The sequence below is a fragment of the Mus caroli genome, unplaced genomic scaffold, assembly GCF_978045245.1.
Source record: "Mus caroli unplaced genomic scaffold, Mus_caroli_1 scaffold_10, whole genome shotgun sequence".
Taxonomy (NCBI): Eukaryota; Metazoa; Chordata; class Mammalia; order Rodentia; family Muridae; genus Mus; species Mus caroli.
Genome location: NW_028227265.1, coordinates 3,788,347 through 3,811,785, shown reverse-complemented (window position 1 = coordinate 3,811,785; position 23,439 = coordinate 3,788,347). Strand labels below are relative to the sequence as shown.

The 23,439-nt window shown below is 49.5% G+C and overlaps 1 protein-coding gene across 3 annotated transcripts in view; it reads right to left on the bottom strand.

The window, feature by feature from the left end:
* Positions 1-23,439, bottom strand: part of Sipa1l2 (signal induced proliferation associated 1 like 2) — a 151,363-nt gene that overhangs the window by 67,029 nt on the left and 60,895 nt on the right. For all 3 annotated transcript variants that reach the window (XM_085843514.1, XM_085843515.1, XM_029480755.2), the window contains one exon: positions 4,816-6,538. In XM_085843514.1, coding sequence (XP_085699640.1) covers positions 4,816-6,301 — 1,486 coding nt within the window. In that variant the 5' untranslated portion in view covers positions 6,302-6,538. The remainder of the gene's footprint in view (positions 1-4,815; positions 6,539-23,439) is intronic.

The window sequence follows — 23,439 nt, the reverse complement described above, 5'->3', positions numbered from 1 at the left end:
CATCACACCCCTCCCCACAGACAATGTGCATAAGACTGCATTCCTAAACCCCACCCAAATGTCGCCTAATCCCCGACTGGAAGGAAGGCAGAGGCAGGAGGTTCCTACAGCGACCTGGCAAGCCAGACCAGTGGCATCAGTGAGCATTGGTTTCAGCCAGGATACCCTGTCTCTAAAAGAAGGGTAAAGGGTCCAGAAGGACTCCCAGGGCCAACCTCAGGTCTCTAAATGCATGGGCACACATGTGATGGCATACAAGGGATGGAGGAAGCCATCGCTGCCTCCTCTACTTGCTGCAGTTCTCAGTTGAGTGGTCTTAAGAGGAGGAGGAGGAGGAGGAAGAGGAAGAAGAAGAAGAAGAAGAGGAGGAGAAAGAGGAGGAGGAGGAAGAGGAGAGGCTGCTGGGGAAGCTCAGCTGTCCAGCTTCTGTACATTCTGAGATGGGCGAGCGATTGGAGCTTGGAGCTGAGCAGATGCACAGTGGGCTTTATTAGGATTCCATGATGGTAACCTTCACTTCCATCTTACTGTACCAGAGCAGAATACGCTTGAGGTCTCCACTTCGGCTATCAAGCAAGCCTCACAGAAAATACCTTCCTTCTTGATTCTCCATGCTGACCTAAGACCTGCTGGGGTCTGGTATGAACAGGCCTTTGCAGGTTCTTACACTGACTCTCTATGGCCTCACTGCCTGCACAGGAGAGCAAATGCCTGGCATTGTCCCTTGGTGCCAGAGTCCCAGGTCATCTGGGTAGTTCCTCTTATTACGAATTCCTGGACTCAATGGACCTGTTTGCAACAGTGATGAGGGCCAGGGAGAGAGGCGAAACCAAGTCCATGAACAATGTCCTCTCAGAGAGGAACATGTGTCTTAGAATGGTACTCTTGCTAGCTGGCACTCTGCTCACCCTCGTGAATTTAACAGTGCCCTACTCCCTTTTAGTCACCGACTCTATAAAATGGGAAGAAAAGGCAGGGACATGAAACTCAAAGGAAAGTCATGGCTGACTCAGCAGAGAGTTCAGGGGATTCATAAGACACGCCCCTCCCCTAACCCCCAGGCTAGCATCAGTGACACAGGGGTGAGTGTGTGTGGAGCCAGGTGGCAGCTTCACCAGACATACTCCCATACTTCTGCTTCTCTCCTCATCTCTTAACTATCAAAACAAACTGCTGCCTTTAATTCTGTGTCTGGGTGTGGCAGAGGTAATGGCCTCTTTCAGGAGAGAAGACCAGACACACACACACACACACACACACATACACACACACACACACAAACATGAAATGCATGACACCCATGCGGTGAGACAGGCACTGCTCTAAGTCCTTTGCAGGGTGTCCCTGAATCCTTAGCTCATCTTGAAGACAGGATTGGGTGGGCTAGGAATCACCAGTGTTCTCCATCTGGCCCTTTCACAGCCCTGGGTTATTAAGCACGGACTTCCACAGACGAGCACTTCAGCCTTGGCAAAGGGGCAGTTCCTGAGTTCCCAGATACTAAATAGGAACGTGGTGTTGGTGGTGGTGGGGGGTATAGTGCATGGTTTCTGTTTATCAGGCTGGCTGCTGAACTTAGGATCTTGTGCATGGGAGGCAAGTGTTGTACAAACACCTCCAGCTCCAGCCCAGTGTGAAACTCTCTGACTGCAGCGTCCTTCATTCTCAGTGCTGCAGAGGAAGGCAAGCACTGGAGAGAAGGGAGCTGGGTGGGGGCTTGTGGGAGATGATAAAGACGTGAACACAGATAATATGAGGGTCCCCTGGAGCAGCTTAGTCTGGGCAGTGCCACTGCCACTACGAGGGAGCCTCATGCCACTCTCTTGCCCCCTGCTTCTTCCAAGTTGCCTCCACCGCTGAAGAAAGTCAAATGTGTCCTGTCAGATGCCATTTTATATATAGGAAGGAGGTGGGGAAGGAGAAAGGAAAGGGGAAACTGAAAGAAGGAAGAAAAAGTGAGGCAGGGAAGGAGAGAGGGGAGGGGAGCTTGAAGCAAGCGTTGTCAACCTGACAAAATCCAGAGTCACCTGAAAGACTGGCCTGTGGGCATACCTGTGGGGACAGTCTTCATTACAGTAACTGACATAGGAAGAGCCATCTTAATTTTGAGTGGGACCACTCCTGGGCTGGGTAAAATGGAGTTGACATACTGGATACTGGCTCTCACTCATTCCTCTCTGTTTCCTGACTGCTTCAAGCTCCTGCTGTCCAGATTTCCCATTCATGATAGATCCTACTTATCTGTGAGTTAAAACAGACTCTTTCTCCCGAAGGTTGCATTTGTCAGAGTATTTCAACATTGTAGTAGGGAAGAAGCTAAGTGGGCAGAGGGAGAGCATGGAGGGAGAGTATGGAGGGAGAGCATGGAGGGAGAGGATGGAGGGAGAGGAGGGGAGGGAGAGCATGAGGGAGAGCATGGAGGGAGAGCATGGAGGGAGGGAGAGCGCAAAGGGAGGGAGAGCAAGGGCTCACAGCTGTTGGCCTCATCCTCTCTGAAATACACCCCTGAGGCTCTGGGGTTAAGCTAGTCTCTACACTTGAATCCTCAGGACTCTAGCCACCAATGTCTGGTCCCTAATGACTCCTGCTGTCAATTATATCTCAAGTTGTACTGGGTCACTGGCAAAGGGCTAAGCCCTGAGGAAGCAGGAGTCTCCTCTACACTGAAGCCTGGCAGCTTTCCTCTGAGGCCACTCCCCCCTCAGCTGGGCTTCCCAGGCTTCCTCCCAGTGAGAAACCAGGGCCTTTGGTGCATTTCCTTATTCTGTGGGCTTCACAGGACAGTCTAGAACTCAGATGTCCAGCTATTTTCTAGGTCCTCTGCCTAGCCCCCAGTCAGAAATGAATCCAAGAGTCTTGTACTGCCAGCCAGCACGGCTACATCTCCTTACATACACTCCAGGGTGTGGACACACAAGCTATTTCTGGGAGCTGATTATCTTATTTCTTTACCAACCTAAATAGTCTGAGAGCATTGCTTCCAAAGCTCTCCAGTGTCTCCATCATCAATCAGAGAGAGCAGAGGTCACTGTAGAGGGGTCTACACAAGTGACAGACAAGCCAGATTAGAAACCACCTCCTGCAACAGACTCCAAGGCCATTAACAAGTCCAGTGGTGCCAATAGTCAGGGGCAGTAAACTTGGCTCCTCTCATACACACTCTGGATGTGAGACGCACTTGAGTGGGAGCTGTTAAGCTTTTGCACACTAGGACCTGAGAACCTCTCCTCCTGAAGGCCCAACTCTCCAGCACTCAGCCTGGATGCTAAGCCACTTACAGACTTGATTTCATGTGCCAGCTTCTAGCTATAACAAGTCTTGGGGAGGAAGCATGTTTTGCTGAGGTCATTTTCGAAAGCCAAAAGCAACTAACTGCCTTCTTCCTTTCCTGAGTCCCTACATAAGGGAGGGCACGACATGGGGGTGTCAGTCAGAGGTTCTGGGCTTTCCTGTGACAAGGAATGAACTCAAACAGGAGAGCTGGGAACAGGGAAAGGGGCATTCTGGTGACAAAGCCTGTGTCGCACACAGATGGTCAAACAGAGAAAAGTGGAAATAATTTATTCTATACTATATGAAAGACTTCCGGAACAACGGCAGAAGGAAGGCTAACTCTGTATCTGCTCATGTGAAGCACGCATGTCTGGTCAGCTCAGAATTCTTTCATCAGGGACTTGGGCACATCCAGCCTAGGAATTAACGAGGCAAGAGCAGAGAATGGTGGGGAACCCACAGAGTTATCCAGCTACACAGTGCAAGGAGCGACACACAGAGGACAACACAGGATGGATGTAACCACAGGACACTTAGTAAGGGGGTAAAGTTTAGATAAAGCTCGATGTCAGAGGGGGAGGAAGCATGCCCTTGGTGAGAGCTGTCCAGGTGACGGGGTACCGAGGAAGCTGCTCTAAAGCAGAAAGGCCCACGGCAGTGCCTGAAGACTGGGATGATTTCAACGTCTCCTACAGGCTCATGATAAACAACGGGTCTGTAGCTGGTGGTGCTACTATGGAGGGCCCTAGAAACTTTGTGAGGTAGAACTTTGCCGGAAGAGCAGGTCACTGAAGTTGTGTCACCAGAACTGATACCCAATCCCTGACCGTCTGTCTATCCCTCCCTACGCACTGTAAAATGAAAAAATTCTCTGCACGACATGATCCCATGTCTACCCCAAGAACACAGGGACACTTGGCTATGGCTTGGACTCTCTGCAACCATGTCAGAACAAGTCCTTCCTCCTCCAAAGCTGCCCCTAGAGTGCTGCGTTATTTGGGTCCCAGTGTGTCATGCGGAACTATCCTCTGAGCCAAACAGCTGCTGTCTTCATAGGACCAGGGGTGCCTGCTTGCAAAAGTCTGTCACAGCTGGACGTTTGGACTACTGATATCCTGTAAAAGGAATGCCAGGGAGGGTGAGGGCCCCTGACCTGAATACCCATCCATCCATCCATCAGCTGTGTGCTAATTCTGCCCTAACTCAGAAAGGGCTAAGGTACAAGGTGGGGCAAGAACTGGGGAAGAGGCTCCCATCTGTGCAGCTATCGGAGTCATCCATGCTGGCTGCAGATCCTTCCACACGGCTGCTATAAGGCCACCTTGCTCACAACTCCTTCCTTACCTATGCTTTGTCAGTCTAATAGACTCACTCACTGATTCTCCAGAGTGAATGCTGATGGAATTGTACTTTGGTTTGTCCTTAGGACATTGGGGAAGGTGTGTGTGTGTGTGTGTGTGTGTGTGTGTGTGTCTCGCAGGAAGGCATTAACACAGTAGTATAGAAGGGCCCCAGAGCCCCTGCAGGAAGCCAGGTGCCTACCTTTGCCATAGAAGAACTTGCGGTAGTAGTAGGCCCCGAGGTCGACGTGCTCTATGATGTAGCGTTTGACCTTCTCCCTGTGGATGGGCTGGCTCTCCCGTGGCACCTCCAAGACAGAGACACCTGCATTGGTACAGTGTGAGCTGAGGGATGACTCAAAGGAGCAGCTCTCCCCAGAGCTGAAAGAGGCTGAGTTGGCCCGAGAGAGGGCAATGCGTCTATCGCCCTCCCCACCAGTCTCATTGCGAAAGTATGGACAGCTGAGGACCAGGTCGTTGCTCTTCCCGTCGCCCTCATCAGCATCTGGGTTCTCCTTGGAGTTGAGGTCCTCCTTACTGCCCAGCGGGGACTCGCAGCCTCCGGCTGGGCCTACAGGAACCGGGGTCTGTGATGCTGCGGAGGCCCCCGTGGTGATGTTCTTTCTCTTCCCTACACTGGCCCTCGTGGCCATGGCTTCATTGATGTTGAACAGGATACTCTGCACATCGTAATGGGCAAAGCACCTCTGGCAACTCCATGGGCGGATGCCTCGGTCCAGGCGGCCCTCCTCCAGGTCAGACGTGAACTTGAAGGTCTCATGCTCACTCTTGACTGCCCGAAGTTTTCGGAAGAGTGAGGTTTCCACAGACTCTGACTTTAGCCTGCGCTTGAAGGGCTTGTCTCTGTCCCTCCCCATCAAGAGGCCGCCATCCATGTAGTCCAACCCTGAGATGCGGACGAATTCTCCTCTGGAAATCTGGGCCGCCGCATGGAGGCTGGGGGAGATGGCGGTGTCACAGGGAAAGAAATCTGGAAACCCAAAGGAGCCAGTCACTTTAGGATCATAACTCTCTATTCGGTACCCGCGGAGCATGGCGAAAACATTCTCTCCAGACAGACCCTGCCTGTCAATAGATGAAGTGCTCCCATACTCCCTGTGCAGGGCCGCTCCCGTGTTGGGGTTGACTGCGTGTTGGTCCAGGACATCCTCCGTATCGATGTCACTGATGGTGATGTCACTGTTGCTCCTCTGTCGTATGGGGTGCAGCCCTCTCTGGGGAGAATGGACAAAGATGTCTCCAATGGTGTACTTTGCTTCCACAAAGTCCAGGTCCAGCTGCTCCTCTGGCTGCCTGTCACCCTGGTCATTTTGGCCATTCTGGATGATAGAGGTAACACTCTCATAGCTGGACTGAGAACGACTCTCCCACAGCGTCTTGCAAGCCAGGTCCTTGGAGCAGTCCTTTTTAGGAGGCCACTCAGACACTCTGGCCCTCACGCCCATCTTGGGCACTGCTGGGGTACCATTGGCTGGCCCACCCCCACCTCCCCCACCCTCACTCGAACTGGAAGTGTTTAAAGTAGCAGGTCCCATGCTGCCATTGATGGCTTTAAATTTCCGAGCAAAATAATCATCAGCCTGCATGGTTCTGGAAGGGTCCTTGAGTTTGGCAGCAGCTCTGCCAAGCTTGTGCTTTTCTGCCTGTGATGGCCTTGGATCACTCATGTCCACAGGAACAAGAAGCAGTTATCAGCAGCAGTGGTGTGAGCCTCCCTCCATGCTCGTCACACAGCACTGGAACAGACACAGACAGAAAGGTGGTTGCCTTTTTCACCAAACGCAAACAGCATCCTCAAAGCACGGTTTCTCTGAGGCCACGACGATTGTGCTCCAGCGGCTGTGGTGACACTGTCCCGGCTTCAGCAGCACTCTTTAATACTTCTGTCGTTAGCATTCCTCTGCCTGAATCAGAAGACAGAGAACAGTCAGTTGTGATTGACATGATTCAGGTCAGTACCGGTCTACAGGCGATTTCTCATCTTTCACCCTTGCCTCTGCTGATATCAAGCCTCTTTACACTGTCACAGAGCTCAGGTGTGCCTGACTATCCTGTTGTGCAAGGCTGACTGGAACTCTCACAGAAAAACACCACCACCACGCTTAGAGAAACGTTAGCAGGATGCAGGATTCACTTCAGGCACCACACAGGAACGACTGTAGGGGATGTCAATGTGTGGAGCAGAAATGTGGTCAGGTGTATTTTCATTTCTCTTTTATCTTTAACCATAAAAAAATGTTGCTAACCCTGCATACTTTCTCAGCTCTGACAGGCTAAGTGGCTCTCGTGTCCCTCCCATAAGTATCCACCTACAGTTCACTGGCCAAGATGAAAGTCTTAATCAGCTAAACAGATTGAGAACGTTTGGGCAAGCTCCTGGTAGCCAAGATGAATAGATGGGCATCCTTGAGAAGACGGGCAGACATTTTCCTAGGGTAGTAGCTACTTTGTCCCCAATACTAAAAAAAGCATCAGTCTGCTCATGGCCTCAGGCTATTTACCCCAGAGCCATTATGTAACCGAGGAGATAAGAGATCTCCCAGATGTGACAAATGGAGGGAGGGAGAAAATGCAAGCAGATGCACACACAGATACCCTGACCTGTGTTCTCAGACACAAGGGAATGGCTGCCTCTTCTCAATCACCTAGAATGACTATTTTTAAAAGGATTGTAGACTGCTATGAATTGCTGTTATTTCCTACACAATTTAGACTCTTACGAAACAGTTCCTGGAAACCAAGGGAGCGACAGCAAAAAAGAAAACACTTTAGCCCTCTTCCACTGAGACGAATCTGATTCCGTGAACTAGCCTTCTGTGGGACCCATCAGTTCTTTGGATGGCTGCTTTTTACAGACAATAAAAATTTAAACTTAAAAATGTATGCTGGCTAGGGGCCGCCTTGGTCTGTAAGTGTGCTTATATGACTGACAGCATGAGGACCTGAATTGATATCCCGAGAAGCTGTGTAAAAGCAGGTGCGACTGAAGTATCTGTAACTTCCACACTGGCAGATGGAAACAGGTGGACCTAGGAGCCATCCCTGCCATCCCAGGTTCAGTAAGAGATCGTGTCTCAAAAACTAAGGAGAAGGACATGAAAGGAAGTGAGCTGCTCTATTCCTCTGGCCTCTCAACAGCCCTTACAGGGGGCACATACCCACGTCCACATGCATGTGTGTGTCCCCACCCCTTTCTCTTTAATGTTTGGTAGAGAGCTATATGAATCCCCAACAGGCAATACCAGGAAACTCATCTGTAGGTTCCTAGTGTCAATTTGCAGATCTTCTGTATAGAGCATTCTACCCTGGTACCGCACCCTCACGCACTGAGCTAACTCCTGGAATCATAGCAAGGAGTAAGTGCTCAGCACTCCGCCCATTTTCAAGGACAACAACAAAATGTAGCAGATGTGCCCAAGACTGTAGGAAGAGAAGTAGGCAGGATAAGCAAGTCAGAGCTGCTTCAAAAATAAACAAAAATACGTTCCTTCTCCAGCTCACAGAAGACCCAGACAGAACAGCACATGGGCTGCAAGGTGGGAAGGGAGGCACGGAGGACACAGCACATGGGCTGTAAGGTGGGAAGGAAGGCATGGAGAACACAGCACATGGGCTGTCAGGTGGGAAGGAAGGCATGGAGAACACATATCCAAAGCACTGATGTCAATGCAAGCATAAGAATGCCTGAAGCAGCTACGTGACAAAAATAAAAAACCAATAATGTCCTAGCAAGATCAACTTCTCCAAACTGACCCAGGAATGGAAAATCCAAGTAGGTTCACTGTCATTGAAAAGAACAGAAACTTATACCTACTTAACAAAGATGTGACAAAGCCACCTATGAAATGCTACAGGCCACCCTGACACCTCTGAGATGCTCATTCCCTCTCCCCCTCTTTTCCCCATGTCCTGTGCACACTGAAGGTCCAGAACCTAACAGGTATGACACAAAGTGGGAAAATACACAAGACCCCTGCACAGCCAACAAGGAGCCAAATCCCAGTGCTGTAGAGCTGAGTCCGACAGGGTCTCCTAGAGAGGTGAGGGGAGGGAGTGCTGAGACTCAGCTACCTCAGAGACCCATAAGCCAGGTCAACCATCAGACCCACTAAAGCCATGTCACCCAGGAGTAGTGAAGACAAGATGTCGGCCAGAAAGACAAACCATGAAGCTACAGAGATTTGGGGCTGGTTGTACTTAGTCTCTTCCTGGCTGGGCAGATAGCTGCGTGACAGAACACTGGATGCTGGAGAAGCCCCACGTGCTCTGTGAGCTCTCCCCTCCCTCTGTGCAGCTAGCTCTTCACTGTGGTGTTCTCTCCCATCTCTGTCTTCTGTCCAGCCCCACTTTCTATGCCGTGTCTCAATCACTTTATACTGAGTACCTTTAGAGTCTTCCAGCAACCCCACACTTTAGGCTGCTGTCCAAACCGCTCCCTCTAACTGGAGCACCAGCTGCTTCAGAGCTGACCACATCGCTAGTCACCTCTCAGGCTGTGTCCCCCCACCCCCACCACCCCAGGTTCCCATGATGTTGGCTACTTTCTCTCTCCTTGTACTTCATAGCAGATTCCTGACTCTGTGTGTGAATTTCCCCTCAGAGCAGCCACGTGGGTCCAGGCTTACATAACTTTTCTCACTATTTCTTTTGTGGGGATCAGTACAGTTTCTAGTATGTGGTAAATGTACCATAAATAAATAAATAAATAAATAAGCAAGCAAGCAAATTGACAAATAACTAAAGGAATGTATCAGGTGCCAACACTCAATAATATAAGAGCCTCTACTAATTATTGGCTTTAACTGTAAGAGTTCAGGGCTGGGGATGTAGCTCAGTCAGTAGAGTTCATGCCTGGTGTGCATGAAGCCCTGGGTTTGATCCCGCGCTTGTACACCACTTGGCATGGCAGCATACTAAACACACTGGAGAGGGAAGGCTGTAGGAGCAGAAGGCCAAGGTCACCTCAGTTACAAAGGGAACCTGAGTCCGCTGAACTACAGGAGACTTTGGTTCACTGCAACTTTTCAGATACATGCTCACAAGGTCCATAAGTGTAAACACGTGGGAAGCCAGGGCAGGATATTACTGCCACATGCTTTTCCTCATACCCTTACAATGACTATGAACTTAATACCCAGCAGCTATTCCATTCTGTCAAGGGGCACCCTATCCCACTGAGGTATGGGATAAATGAGATGCTGATGGCCCAACTAGTAGACTGAAAAATGCTGCCACCCTCATTCTGTCCACATCCCAGCAACTCTCCCTGGCAAGGCAGGAGCACAGAAGCAAGCAGTTACTAGTCCCCAGAGGCCATCTGTCATGGGTCTCTGAGCCCTCTGGGCTGTGCAGAACCCTCTTCTGTTAGGTAGCTTCCTGGCAGAAACTCCCAATGCATGCTATGAACAGTTCCCATACAAATAAAGATGTTGTGGAAAACTGAATATCCAGGGGACTTGTTATTCTGTCCCTCGAGCTTCATGTCAGAGTTAGGAGCAAAAGCCTGAGACAAGAAGCCTCTACAACCTTCTTCCCATGATCCTCCATGCGCTTACTCTTCTGGGTTTGTCACTGTCACTAGCTTGGATAGCACATTGGCAAATTTCAGGGCTCAGACGATAAGCCCTAGCACATTTCCTTATAAACATGAAAGGCACTGACAAATGAAGGTGTGTATAAAGTATACCCAGAACTGAATGGGCACCTAGTTACATATTACGTAGTCTTCTAACCTGCTCTATCCTGCTAGGCCTAGCATAAGGACCATGCTTCCAAGTTCCCGAGTCCAGACACTGACACTGAGGGAAGGAGAAGACACAGGCCTCGCCAGGTCATTAGTTTTCCTTCTCAAGCTCATTTTCAATATCAAGAACACACCACCCCACCCTTGCACCCATCCCCTCCCTCCCTCCCTCCCTCCCTCCCTCCCTCCCTCCCTCCCTCCCTCCCTCCCTCCCTCTCTCCCTCTCTGTTGTGCTTTTTATTTTGTGAATATAGCATTAGCTAGCCTCAAACGCACTAATGTAGCCAAAGATGACCTTGAGCTCCTGGTCCTCCTGCCTCTGCCTCTCCAGCACAAGAAGATTGTCCCCCACACACACTTTGTGATGGGGATCGGACCCAGGGCTTTTTGCATGTCAGGTGAGCAACTTTACCAACTACATCCCCAGCTACAATGAGCCTCGCACTATGAGTCCTAAGGCTTCTGCTGCCATCAAAAGTAAACAACCAGCCCTCTGTGGGCATTTGAAAAAAAGGAAAAAGGGAAGTTGTGTGGCCTCCCAGGCATGAGCAGGAGACCTACAATAAGGAGTTAGGGAGGGCAAAGGAAGACAGCTCAAGGACAAACTCAAGGACTGGGAACCTGAGAAGGACTGGCCCTCGGCTAACACCCTAGGTATTCATCAGAGAGGGACAAGACAGAACCACAGCACTTGGCTGCTTTAGCACAATCGTCAGTAAATAAGACACATTTCCACATCTTCCACGAGACATCAGTGAGTCTTAAAGACTAATACTGTGCTTATAATTGAGCCTCTTATCAGGACTGCAGCTGTAGCAAATGGTTGGAACCCACAAAATGCACACATTATGAGTCCCATTCATAGAAAAGAGTGGTTAAAATTATATAGCACATTGATAATGCAAGGACAACTGTGTGGGAAATGCTTATTCTCCACAGCAGACTCCAATCAGAGCATGGCTAAGGAATGCAGGAGAAACAAAGGTACCCCACTTTGACGCCCGGCCCCTGTGGCCAAGAGGACAAGAACGAGGCTGTGGCCTTCTCTAAAGGTCTATATCACCTGAGCCACACGATGTCCAGTATGCTCAGCCTGCTATCATAGGAAGCCAAGACCAAATGTTCATCAAACAGCCTTCAATGCACATGCAGATGTGTAGTGACCTGAGAAATGGGTTTTTATATCCACCTGACTGGACTTGGAATCACCTAGGAAATACACCTCTGCTCCTGCCGCTGAGGGGATTTTCAGAGAGGTTTAGCTGAGGAGGGAAGACCCACCTGAAATGTGGGCAGCAGCGCCCCATGAGCTGGGTGCTAAACTGAAGAAAAACAAGGAAGTGAGCTGAGCACCAGCATTTCCCTCTCTGCTTCTGGACGAATGCGACACAATGCGGCTGCCTCACAGCGCAGCCTGCCTCCCCACCATGGTGGACAGTACTGGCCAATGAGTTAAAATTTTCCTTAAATTGACTTTGTCAGACATTTTGTCACAGCAATGAGAAAAGTAGCCAAGACAGCTATTATTAAATAGGCAAGTTTAATCAGATTTAACAACATTTTGTTAAATCTGGGCAGGAAAATAAGTGCTTCATTCAGAGACTCTTTAAACCAAACCAAACCAAAACACAGATCTGGTAGCAACATTAACATGGCCATGAAAATGCAGAAAACAGGATTCTTCACTTTGGAGTTTTATGATATGGGGTAAGATACACATGGCTTCTACCTTGGTAGAAAGATCACACTGGCATTAACTCCACAGTTCCTTAGGCAAGCCTTGTGTTACTAGGGGAAGGGGTGGGGGTGGGGGATTTTTCCCAGTGTGGGCTTCAGGACAGCAGAGCCCCAAGATACAGTTAGGATGTTTTCCATCAGAGTTCAGGACTTCATGATGAACCCTGAAATATTCAAACCCTAGAGAACCCCTTATATGAACCCATGATGTACAGCCTTGGGGGACCAAGGTAAACAAGGGAACTTGAACCACAGGTCTATCAGGTGGGATGCTAGGATGATTGCAGACCAGGCACCAGCTAGTTCCACATGAACAGGCAGGTCCCTTCTCACAGCTGTGTCTGGCCCTGGGCTGGAACTCATGATCAGCTTACATCTAAATCTATGAGGCTGCAGACCCACGTGCCAGGGTAGAGCAGGGAGCAGCATCATGGCATGTGGGTCAGAGTCTTTGAGTTGCCTGCTGGCTCCTCCTCCTCCGGGGGCTCCTGCAGATGCTTTGTCCAGCTCTCTATCCCTGGCTGCCTTCTCTGAATTCTGAATGCATCTCGGAGGTTCCACACCCTCTCTACGCTGACAAGTCAGCCTGTACTCAAAACCCAAAAGCTCCTCACTCCGCGCTTCCACCTGCACTGTGACTGCCCATGCTCATGGTCCAGCCTCTTCAGGCCTCGCCCAACACTACCACCCAGCAAGCTCTCACACACATCATCGAATCCACATCCAACCACAGCCCGTCAAGTTCACCACACAGTCTTCCTCTGAGATGGGCTTCCCTTCCCTCCCTGCTTCAGCTGCCACTAGTTGGACCCTGTCATATTCCCTTAGAATAAAGCCTGCTTGATTAAGCCAGCACTGTACCTATCCCAATGCTTGCCAGAGCCTGGGCCTCCTGCCTCTCTGTTCACACGGGCTAACTTTATGTTATCATCCAGGGTTTTGCATGCTTCCTACCAAAGACTCCGCAAGGCCTTCTTCTCTGTCCTTGTCCACATGTCTGACCATTTAAATCCTACACACAGCAAATCTTTCAGAAGTTGCCTCTGTGGCATGTTCTCAGGCCCACTATCAAGTCTTCTTCAATATGGACGGTAAAAATCTAATGGGGGAAACGTTTCCAACAAAAGAAACTAGATGTGCTTATGCAAGATATGAAATTGGACCCTACCTAACTCCACATATAAAAATCACTCGGGAAAAAAAAGATTAAATGGAACAGTGCAAAAACTATAAAAGTCACAGAAGACAACAGGTCCGGGAGATGGCTGGGAAGGAGCTTGTCCTGCAAGCACGAGGCCTCGGAGCACTCGCATAAAAGCCATGCTTCTATGTGGCACATGACTTACACCAGGGGTGACTGGGGGTGTGGAGACAGGAGGATCCCTTGGCCCAGTGGCACTGAATGGGTAAGAGATCATGACTTAAACATTATGGAGGAGAATGATTGAAAAAGATGTGTAATGTTGACCTCTGGCCTACACACACACACACACACACAATATAGCTCATGGAAGCTGAAGTGTGAGTGCAGTCTTGGCATCGGCCTCCTGGATAGAACACCAACAGCACTGTCAACCCAAGACAATGATTGGGAATTGGACTTTGTCAAAATCGGAATGTTTGTGTATCCAGAAGACTGCAGCAGAGTGAGGTAGGCAGGTAGCCCTGGCAGGGGAGGGCACACCTGGGAACAGCCTTGACCTCACTCAGGTCAGGGTAGAGGCCCAGGGTGTCTAACCACAGCAGGAAGCCTCTCTCCTTGCCAACAGGTCCTAGGGCCTCTCTGGAAGTTCCTTGCCCTCACATCTAAGTGGTCAGTGATAATTGGGAGCCCCATGGTCACCATCTAAATGGCCTTAACCTCATAAAGACGGCACACCGTGATAGGACACAATCACTTCCACCCATAACACCTGCTGTGATCCTGCAGGAATGAGCAGAATCACCAGACTGCAGACTGTTCGTTTTGGGGTCTGATAAGTCCAAAGACAGATAAAAGAGTGTTTAATAAAGGGCTCTAACATCAAGGGGCTGCCTCCTGCTCACCACAGAAAGTACCCGAATGCTCGAGATGCATGCATAGCATATGCCTTTTAGGCCTCTCTAAGCATCTACTGTTTAATCTAATTTTCCCCCATGAAATGTCTGGCTTTGGCTTAAATTGAATCAGCATTTCCATTATAAATCTCTATTTCCACGTTTTCCGGGTTTGACTGTAAAATGTCTTTTGTATGAAATCTGACACGGGCAGCAGCCTGAATTTTAATGCTTTTCATTGGCAAAATGTGTCCTCCCTGCCACCCCCCTGCCAAAATCAGAGTCCCAGTTTTTACAAGTCAAACCCCCGGACACATATCTACAAGAGAAAGAGAAACCCTGAGCGGATCCTCCAGTGTCCGGTTTCTACCTCAGTTCTAAAACACTTCTACAGGTTTCTATTAATACCAACCATCCCCAGGCTCACCACATAAGAAGACCTGACCTTCTCCCAGAGCTGTGAGTGCAGAGGCTGCACAGCTCTCTCCTGAGGATGGGGACACACTGCAGCTGGAACAGGGCCCCAGCTCTGGGGGGCTGGGGTGGGGGGGGGGAGGTGTTCTGGCTTCCAGGTCAGAGTCAAGGTTGGCATATAACAAGATGGGCCTTGGTGCCCAGAGGATGGAGCCCAAAAGGGAGGGAAACAGAGACCAGCCATCACTACCTACAAGTCAGTCTCTCTCAGTATGGCCAGAGAAATTCCCCACCCCTTTTCCCAAACGATGTCTCTGATAGCCACACAGCTCTGTACTGGCAGCCAAGACACAGAAATTGCCCCAATGTTTTAGACATACAATATAGCCCACATATGAGATACCTATACTGAGAACTACAGGAAATCTGACTGAACCCCAGAAGTTGCAGACACTTAAAGCCACGATGTGGCTTTGAGGATAGAATCTCAGCTCTGCAGACCACTTTGGTCGCAGTATTGAGGGACAAGTTCCCCTCACCAGCTTCACATGGTACCTGTCACTAACAAAAACTCACAGGACAAGAGAAAACAGGCATTAAATTAACACCCCCACCCCCACCCCAGGCTGGGGTGGCTCGGTGCTTCAGAGCACAGACTGCTCTTCTAGAGGTCTGAGAATGATTCCCAGAACCCACTTTGGATAGCTAACAACTGTCTATAACTCCAGGTCCAGATCCAAAACCCTCTCTGGCATCAGCAGACAATGCATACATGTGGTACACATAAATACATGCGAGAAGCACTCAAAATATAAACAATAGGCTTGAGCAGAACTAAGAAACAGCCCACACCACACCATAAAACTGCATGGAGAGTTTTCAAGACTCATTGCCATGTGTTTCCTTTTGTGTGTGAGGGAATAACCAGCCTTACCGCAAAGAGATTCCCAACAAGTATCAGAAGAGCGAGCTGACAGAAAGCAAAAGTCAGAACCCATCCTCGTGTCTGTCCACCTAGCTGAGCAGCCCAACTTCTCAATTGCTTCTAATCAAGGAACAGAAGTGCGAGGCTGGTAAGCCTAAGACAGGCGAGATTTGTCTTGCCTCAGGGGTGAGGGGAGAAGACACCAGAAGGGAAGAGAGAAGATCTCTTCCTCCCAGCATGGTTGTGAGCAGTGCATGAAGCACACCTTGTTTGCACACAGTGGAAGCTGCACATGACAAAGCCAGGCTTTACCACCTGCGACTTCTGCAGACTCGGAGACACAGCCAAGCTGTCTAAGAACCAGCAAGGAGCTACTCTAGGGGATCCAAGAATCAGCAAGAGCTACTCCAGGGGATCTTTATGGGCTCATCGTGCTCTCAGGCTGTGCTGCGAGACACAGCACTGTAGTGTCTCTGTCTAGCTCCAAGTGTCCCTACTGCCCAAAGGACAGTCTGTAGCCACACAGTACCATGAACTGAGGAGACCCACGGAAGCCAATACCCTTCCATGCCTCCATCCCAGATGGGTCCCATTGTGTTACACAAATGCAGTCTCATGACCTGGAGAAAGTTTTTCTGTCATGAAAATAAAACACAACCAGAAAACCAGTATTATTATTCAAGATTACTTAGTTCTAAAATGACTATCATCAACACCCAGTGTCCTAAGCACATGTAAGCACCCCTACCCACACATCTGGGCTGGGGAGGTGGCTCAGTGGTTAAGAGCACAGAGCACCGACTGCTCTTCCAGAGGTCCTGAGGTCACTTTCCAGTGACCACATGATGGCTCACAACCATCTGTAATGAGGTCTGATGCCCTTTTCTGGTGTGTCTGAAGAGAGCAATTATATATATGTAGAACCATTCTCCTGCCTCTAAACTAGAACATGTAGCTTTTTTTGTTTGTTTGTTTTTTGAGACAGGGTTTCTCTGTGTAGCCCTGGCTGTCCTGGAACTCACTCTGTAGATCAGGCTGGCCTCGAACTCAGAAATTCGCTTGCCTCTGCCTCCCAAGTGCTGGGATTAAAGGCGTGTGCCACCACCCCCGGCCAACATGTGGCTTTTTTTTTTTTTCTGATAAACGCAATTATATAGAGAAAGAATCCAAACAGAGGCAGGATGTGGTTCACATCTGCAATCCTCACATGAGAAGTTGAGGCAAGATTCCTTTTTTATCCCAGCATGTGTGTATGCATGTGTGTGTTGTATGGGTATGTATGTAGGCATGCCTGTGTATATGTATGTGAAGGATGGTCTGTGTGTAAGCATGTGCATATGTGTGTGTGCATGCACATGCAGGCTAGACATCCACATGAGGGGATTTGCTCAGTCACTCTTAAACCCCGTATGACGCTTACTTGCTTGTTTGCTCTGTGTGTACACAGGAGGGCATGGCATGCACATGAAGACATGTCAGGAGACCACTTGCTATCACAGAGCCACTCTAACCTCATCAATGAGCTTCAGGCTGAGTGACAGATTCTGTCTCCAACACCCACTTGACAGTGCCTAAGGAACAACCCCGATGGAGTTGCTATCTGGCCTACCCGCACGTACTCACATGGGATGCCCCACACAAACACAGGAACACATATACACAAATACCCAAGACTCAGATGAAAACAACAGGCAGAAGGCCAGCATCCGCAGAAGGCAGTGGGAGGAAGAGGCTGGCTTCCCCAGATCTTGTCGTAGGGAGCCCAGTCAGCTTTCTGTTACTAAAATGAGGTTTCTGCAGCTGGGTACGAAATAGGGGGAAGTTTAGTTCCAGTTCTGGAGGCTTCTGAGCATGGGGTCAGATGAGCAGGGAGCCAGGAGCTCAGGGCTGGGGTTCCCACCTCTAACACTTCACTCTTACAAGAACTAGTTCAAGGTCCTGGGGGAAAGACCTTCATCCCTCTGAAGGAAGCAGCCAGGGGTCTCTCCTGGGCCCCACCTAACCGTCAGAACTCAGACAGCCTCTACTCCTGAGCTGTCTTCTAGTCACCTGTCTGATGAACCCTACCTTGCAAGATATGTTCTGGGCAAAGATGTTGGATATTATTCTGTATTTATGCTCACCTGCACTCCTCCTTGAGAAGTGTCTGTGACTTACTGGGTATTTTCAGGTGCTGAATTTCTTTTAGTTTATCATGTAACTTAGACATTAACCCTTATCAGATGTACAGCACACAAAGCTCCCCCCCATTCTATAGGCTGCTAGTTCAATCAGCTTGATTGTTTCCTTCCATGTAAGAAACTTTGTAAGTTCAATTACTTTAGGGAAAGAGAGAATAGTATTACAGACAAACAAACGGACCCATCTGTGTCCACCCAGTTCTCAGAACACATCAAGAAAGCTGTGTGGAGTCCACATCCCAGCACTCAGGAAACAGAGACAGGAAGATCAGAAGTTCAAAGCCAACCTCAGCTATGTAGGAAGGGCTACATGATACCCCACGTCAAAACACCAAAGTAACTCAAACCTAGTTCCCTTCAGAGACAGCATGAGCCAACCGTGACCCAAGCCAACCGTGCCCTGGCCAAGACAGAGTCTTCTGTCTGGAATCCTCTCCTCTCTCGGTCTCTCTTCTGTTTCTCTAAGACCATGTGGAAAAGACCCATGTCTATGCAGCATGAAAGAGTCCTGACCTGTTGGCCCAGAGTGTGTGACTGAGGAGGCTCCGGACTCGTCTTCCCATGTAAGACACAGACAGTAATTTCACACAGCTCTAATAACTCAGCCCGTCTGACAGATGCAACTGAAGCCCAGGGAAAGCTGGGTCAGTGAGCGTGGCTGAGGTGGGTGGGCAGGGCCCTTTACTCTGGCTGCTGAGATAGGCACATTCTCCAGCCCCTGTTTAGACTTAATTCTCATTCTAGGAACCCAAAGACAGACTTGGGGGTTTCCCTGGATCTCCTTGTCCCTCCTCTCGATGTAGCCACATAAAATGAATCTCATTTTTTCTGTTTTTCACTTTTGACTCTGCTAACTGGTTGGACCTGACTCTGGACATATGTGGTAACCCAAGTGAAATGATATCACAGGGTTTGTGGAACACCTATGCTGTGCAGAGGTGACCTCCAGATACACAACAGCCCAGGAAAGACCCAGCATGTGTCCCACAGCAGAACCTCGGTCTTTTCAAACACAAATCCCAAGTGCAAGTTGAAAGCCAATTTTCTAGAGAGGTAATTACATAATCCACTTTTTACAGTCAAGCTTTGCTACAGCGTAATTACTTGAGCAAAAGGAAAATAAATACTCAAATGAATATTAGTGCAGTAATCATGGAGATGAATGCTGAAGGCAGAGCCTCCCTGGCTTTAATGACTTCTATGAGGCACAGACAGAACTGTTCTGGAGCTGTGCTGGGCTCGCAGGATGAGCAGGCACAACAGAGGAGCCCCACCCCCAGCCCTGGGACCAGCACAGACTGCAAACAACCCCCTCCGTTCTTCCTGTCTCCTGGCAGCCTTTGCTCAATTCACAATGAACTTGGAACCCAAAAGGCTCTATTGTGTGGCAGGTACCTTCCCACAGTGCGAAGACTCAGAGAAGACGCAAACAAACAAGAACAAGCTCAATTAAGACACTGTTCATTTACTCTTACAACAAACATGAACTAAGCCCTTGCTCAGACTGGTAGCAAGCCAGCACTGCGGTGGTGTCCCTGAAGAGAGACAGCTGCTCACCTTGTGAAGACCACATTCAAAGTGGAACACAGTACAATGCCTGTGCCCAGACAAACTGCAAGGAGATGGCACACCACACAGGGATGCCATCCACCCAGAGAGGAAGGCTGCACAGGACTGGAGAAAAGATGCGGGCAGGTGAATGCACCTCCACAGAGACCAAGGGGCCTTGGAGAGCCAGAGGCATGGAGAAAACTGACAAAGAACAGAGATGCTTGCAGTAACCACAGGGCCACAGGGCCCAGCCCTGTGTGCTGAGGGCGCACCATCTCAGCTGCAGGAACAGAGCCCTGCACTTCTGCCCGGCAGGCACCTCACGGGCTCCAGCACTTCTATGCTGAGGCTCTCCTCTGATTCTTCCCTTCCTTGTCCACCTACTTGCTCTTCCAGCAGCAGGCTCTAACTGTTCCCTGAAAGGCACCTGCTTTGGGCTGTAGAAAGTATCCCAGATGAAAATTGCCCACTTCAAGGCATCTGTGGTGGTTTGGGGTGACCGTCAGCTACAGAAGGGAGTAGCCACAGAGGTGCCAAGAAGGCCAGTGCTGAGCCCAGTGGCCTGTTTGTGGAAAGTTTATGTAGACAGATGTTGCTTTTGGAATAAGTGAGGTCACTGTCGGCCTCACTGAGAACAGATGAGTGAACTTAAGAGGAAAAACTCTCTTATGAACCAGGCCCCTGCTGGTCCAACCTGAACTTGGAGTTTGGACGTGCAAATACATGATCAGTTTTACCCTGCTTCTTCTTCATGTTAACCTTGATTGTATGTGTGTTTTATGTGTGTGGTGTTCACATGTGGGAAGGTGCGGGCACCCCTATGCTATCATAGATGACAAGCAAGAAGGAAGGCTTCTGGACCATCCATTCTGAAGTCAACTGCAGGGACGGAGGCTCCTGGTGAACTGTGCTTGACGGAGGAACCTAACCCACAGGGAATTTCTTCATGGCAGGCAATGGGGACCAGACTGGCGAATCCCTGAAAAGGGTCTTGTCTCACACTGTAAAAAACACTGCTGCTGTCCATCCACTTTTGCTGCTGTGCGTAAATCCTTACTGATAAAGCTACTCCATCGGGTCACCGGTGGCACCTTGCTGCAGGCAAAGGAAAGTGCTCATTCCTCCCAGGATCAGCTGTCTGGAAGCCTGGCAGAGGCTGAAAGAACCAAGATGCAGCGCAGGAGGAAGGCTATGCTACAGCGAGTCAAATATTTACTGTTCTCAGGGTTTTTAAACATTCCTATTCAGTCACCCGTGAGCCAGACTTTATCACGGCGCTTTGGGCTTGGAGTATTTTTTGTCTTCTATATTTTCCAAACCAATAGAGAAATTTCAATGCCAGGGTAGCTTAGCTTAGTCAAACAGGACTGCCAGTCTCAGGAGCCTCACAGCCACCTTCATTTGCACAAGAAATAACCCTGACTGCCCTGGTGCCACCAGGCAGAAGCACTCTGAGAAGCCTCTGGAAAACAGCTGACTGTGCCTTAGTGAGCTGTTGTCACAGTCACTGCCGCGGCGGGCGGAAGCAGACTGTCAATCTCACCAGCATCACCAATGGTCCATCAACTCAGCCAACATCCACCCAGGCAGGCTGCACACCCAGGCCGGCTCATCCTCCAACAGGGAAGGCAATGATGTCACAAGACACACAGCAAGTGTGGCCTAAGACAAACTTTGTAATTTGTTTAAAATATGCAAGACCATGGAGACATTCAAATGGGTGCCAGGGAGAAGGGCCGGTCACTAGGGTGCTTGCCTTGCAAGTAAGTACGAGGACCTAAGAATGAACCCAAGATCCAACATCAAAGAGCTGGACATCGGAGTGCCTGCTCATAATTCTGATGCTACACAGAGACAAGAGGACTGGTGAGTTCTGGGCCAGTGAGAGACTATCTCTCAAAAAAAAAAAAAAAAAAAAAAAAAGAAAAAGAAAAGAAAAGGAAAAGAAAAAGAAAAAGAAAATCACACAGAGGAGCTGGTGAGTATTAGCAACCACTGAGCCCCTTGAATGCAGTCACAGGAGGGACACAAAGACATGACAAAGGGACAGAAATCTGAAAGTTAGCCATACCTTACCAGCAAGCAGACCCTTGGACACACGAGCTGCACAAAGATGCCCACCACATACTGACACATGCTCACCCAAGGACCCCAGAGATGACTCCTTCCCATGGCTGTGCTAAAAGAGGGACCAAGAAACAAGTGTTTACACTTCAGGTCCTATTTTTATCAAACTGTTTTCCTAGCCTCTGTGCCACCAAAGCCTTTCTGCTGCGTTCCCTAAAAATAGTGATGTTTTTACTCCTGCTCAGGATGGCGCGCAGGCTCCCCCCCACGCTGTTTCTGCGATCAGAATGCACTCAAGAAGAAGCACTTACTATTTTCATGACAATATGGTACTTCTGCAACACACATAGCTGATCCTGCCACACTGGGAGGATGGCTTCCTTGCAGCAACACAGGACAGCAACTCTACAGCAACTGTGCTTGTTGTGTGTCCTGGCCTCGAGACTGCAGGAGCTGTTGGCTTACACATTCCCAGAGTTTGGCAGTTTATTTTTATCATCAGGCTCACAAAGGGTCAACTACTTTCTACTACAGTAACAGTAAGGAAATAATTTCCAATGGCCAAGTTTAAGGGAAGAATCAACCCTCTGCCCTCCTTGGCTTTCCCAGATAACATAACATAGCCGGAGAGGAACTGCCTGCATCAGGTTGGAGGATGGGTGTGTCTGTGGGGGATTATCTTGGTTTTAATTGGCAGAGAGGAGGGTCCAGCCCACTAACTGTGCTGCAGCGTTCACCTGTAGGTGCTCTTGTGCTGCCTAAGAAAACTTAGCTAAGCACTAGCCCATGAGCAAGCCAGCAAGCGCATCTCTCATGGTATCTGCTGCACTTCTCAGCTCTAAAGTGAGTTCCCTGGTTAGAGAACACTGCATGGCATAGCAGGTGGGCCAGGCCTACCTCCAAGTGCCTACTTTGAGTTTCTGTCCAGAGTTCTTCCAAAGATGGCTCTGACACACTGAGGTCAACACTTATGTCCCATTGTCAGAGTGTCTTACAGGGACAGACTCTAACTAAGCCCAGAATACACCTACGTACCACCCTGTGACTACAAAGCAAAACCAAGTCCCCCTTTCCATGCTCCTCTCAGCTGCTGTCTCTGGTATGTCACAGGGCCTCAGAAAGCCCAGCTCTCTTCTTGGCGGACCAACCCGATGTTATCATTACCAATAACACACCTGTCTGCCTCACAGAAGCAAGGATTAAGAAACCTGAGACCTCTATTCCTGGCTACACTTTCTTACCGGCCTAACACACAGGGCTAGCTAGTCAAATGAATTGTTTGTTGCTAGGAACTGTTCAAGAGAGGCAGAAGCCCCTGGTACCTGCATGACCACAGTTTTAGCACAAGTTCAAGTACCCTGACAAGGGCTTTCTATGTGACTTACTATCCCACATCCAGAGTGCCATTGGCTCTGAGACTAAGCCCAAACACAGTAGCAGCTGCTGCCCTGGAAAGGTCATGCCAGACACACTGTGCCAATAGAGCCCTGCCTGCAGTGGCCACAGGGAAACCTGCCCCCTGCCCACTATGGGACCTGGAAGGATCAGCCCCTGGGATTCAAACTGAAAACAACAAATGCCTCCAGCAGGTAGAGTAAAGAGACCAAGACCGACCTACAAAAAGACATCTGGAAAGGCCTGGAGCAGCTGGAGGTGGCTCAGTAGGTAAGGGACTTGCCACTGAAGCATGAGCCAGAGCTCAGATTCTCAGTGCCCACTGCGGAAATCCAGATGCTCTCACACCTGTGTGGCTCACCTGTCACCTCCGGGAGAGGCAGAAAGAAGCCAGTGGATTCTTGGGGGGGGGGGGGGCACTGGACAGCTAGCCTGGCTAAACTGGCAAGCTCAAGGCCAGAGAGACCCTGTTTCAAAAACCAAAGCGGTGGGCAAGAGAGATGCTGAGCACTTAAGAGCACCTGTGCTCTTCCCGAGGACCCACGTTCAATTCCCAGCACCCATGGCGTGCTGTGCTACTCACAACCGCCTGTAATTCCGCTTTAAGGGAATCCAATATCATCTCCTGGATTCTGCCACTATATTAGCAAACATACACATAAACCCAAGGTTGATCACTGGCCTCTACACACATGTGCACACATGTGCACATGTGTAAACACACAAGACAAGGACTTGGCATATGAACAGAGAGCA